The sequence below is a fragment of the Physeter macrocephalus genome, chromosome 2 (assembly GCF_002837175.3).
Source record: "Physeter macrocephalus isolate SW-GA chromosome 2, ASM283717v5, whole genome shotgun sequence".
Taxonomy (NCBI): domain Eukaryota; kingdom Metazoa; phylum Chordata; class Mammalia; order Artiodactyla; family Physeteridae; genus Physeter; species Physeter macrocephalus.
In genome coordinates this window covers 66,003,416-66,004,434 of record NC_041215.1, presented here as the reverse complement: position 1 = coordinate 66,004,434, position 1,019 = coordinate 66,003,416, and the positions used below count along the sequence as shown (strand labels likewise).

At 29.9% G+C, this 1,019-nt stretch overlaps 1 protein-coding gene across 1 annotated transcript in view; it reads left to right on the top strand.

The window, feature by feature from the left end:
• LY75 (lymphocyte antigen 75) overlaps positions 1–1,019 on the top strand; it is a 103,884-nt gene that overhangs the window by 71,094 nt on the left and 31,771 nt on the right. The window contains exon 24 of the mRNA XM_024122316.1: positions 176–305. Coding sequence (XP_023978084.1) covers positions 176–305 — 130 coding nt within the window. The remainder of the gene's footprint in view (positions 1–175; positions 306–1,019) is intronic.

Here is a 1,019-nt window from a genome sequence, read left to right as displayed (position 1 = left end):
AAAAAAAAAAAAAAAAAAGAAAGTTTATCAGGATTTTCTTAGTGATTTCATGGTCAGCTCCTTAATGGATTTTTTTACAGGAAGAAAAATCCAATTTGGAATATAAAGTTCCCTTGCTGGGATCTTCAGACTGTTAGTTTCATTATTGCTTATACATATTTGCCTTTTTGTTTAGATTTTTGATGAAGAGCTGTCCTACCACTGTGCTCTAATGCTCAACCTCCAAAAGTCACCTTTTACTGGGACGTGGAATTTTACTTCCTGCAGTGAACACCATACTCTGTCTCTCTGTCAGAAATATTCAGGTATAGATTATTATTTAGATAACTCTGGTACTTTATGCTGTTAGATATGTACAGTACTTTTTCACAAAAAAATCTTATAAATTAATATTAATTTGTAATCATACAGCTTCCTTAAAATTTTAGCATGACTAAATCCATACTGGCTCAGTGAGTCAAATTAGCTCAAATAGAAAGTGATTTTTTTTCAAGATCATTGCCATAATTAAAATCAAAATTAAGTATCCAGTGGAATTTGTTAATCGGTATTGTCTAATGACAGTAAATTATGGTTGCATTTTGTTCTCTTCTCTACTCTGGAATTTTTCAGATTTTACTGTCATGAGGAAAGGAGGAGAAAAAAAATGTTTTTAACTGAGTTCGGTATAAACAATCACGGTTAAATTTAGCACTCAAAAAAAAAGGGATGTGAAACATTATAAATGGATCACTGTCTATGCCCTCCTATAATCCAAATAAAAGTAAAATGTGTACTTAAAAGTAGGAATCATCTATATTTTCAAAAATATTTTTTTAAAGGTACTGAATCGTTTTCATTGGTCACAGTAAGTTTTTAAACAAACGATTAAAAGAAAAAACCTTTGCCATGTATTGAGAACTTCAAGTAGCTAATCCATTGTGCTTCTGGGTTATTTGTTTTTTTTTTTTTAATACAGAAGGTTCTTATTAGTTATCTATTTTATACATATTAGTGTATATATGTCAATCCCAGTCTCC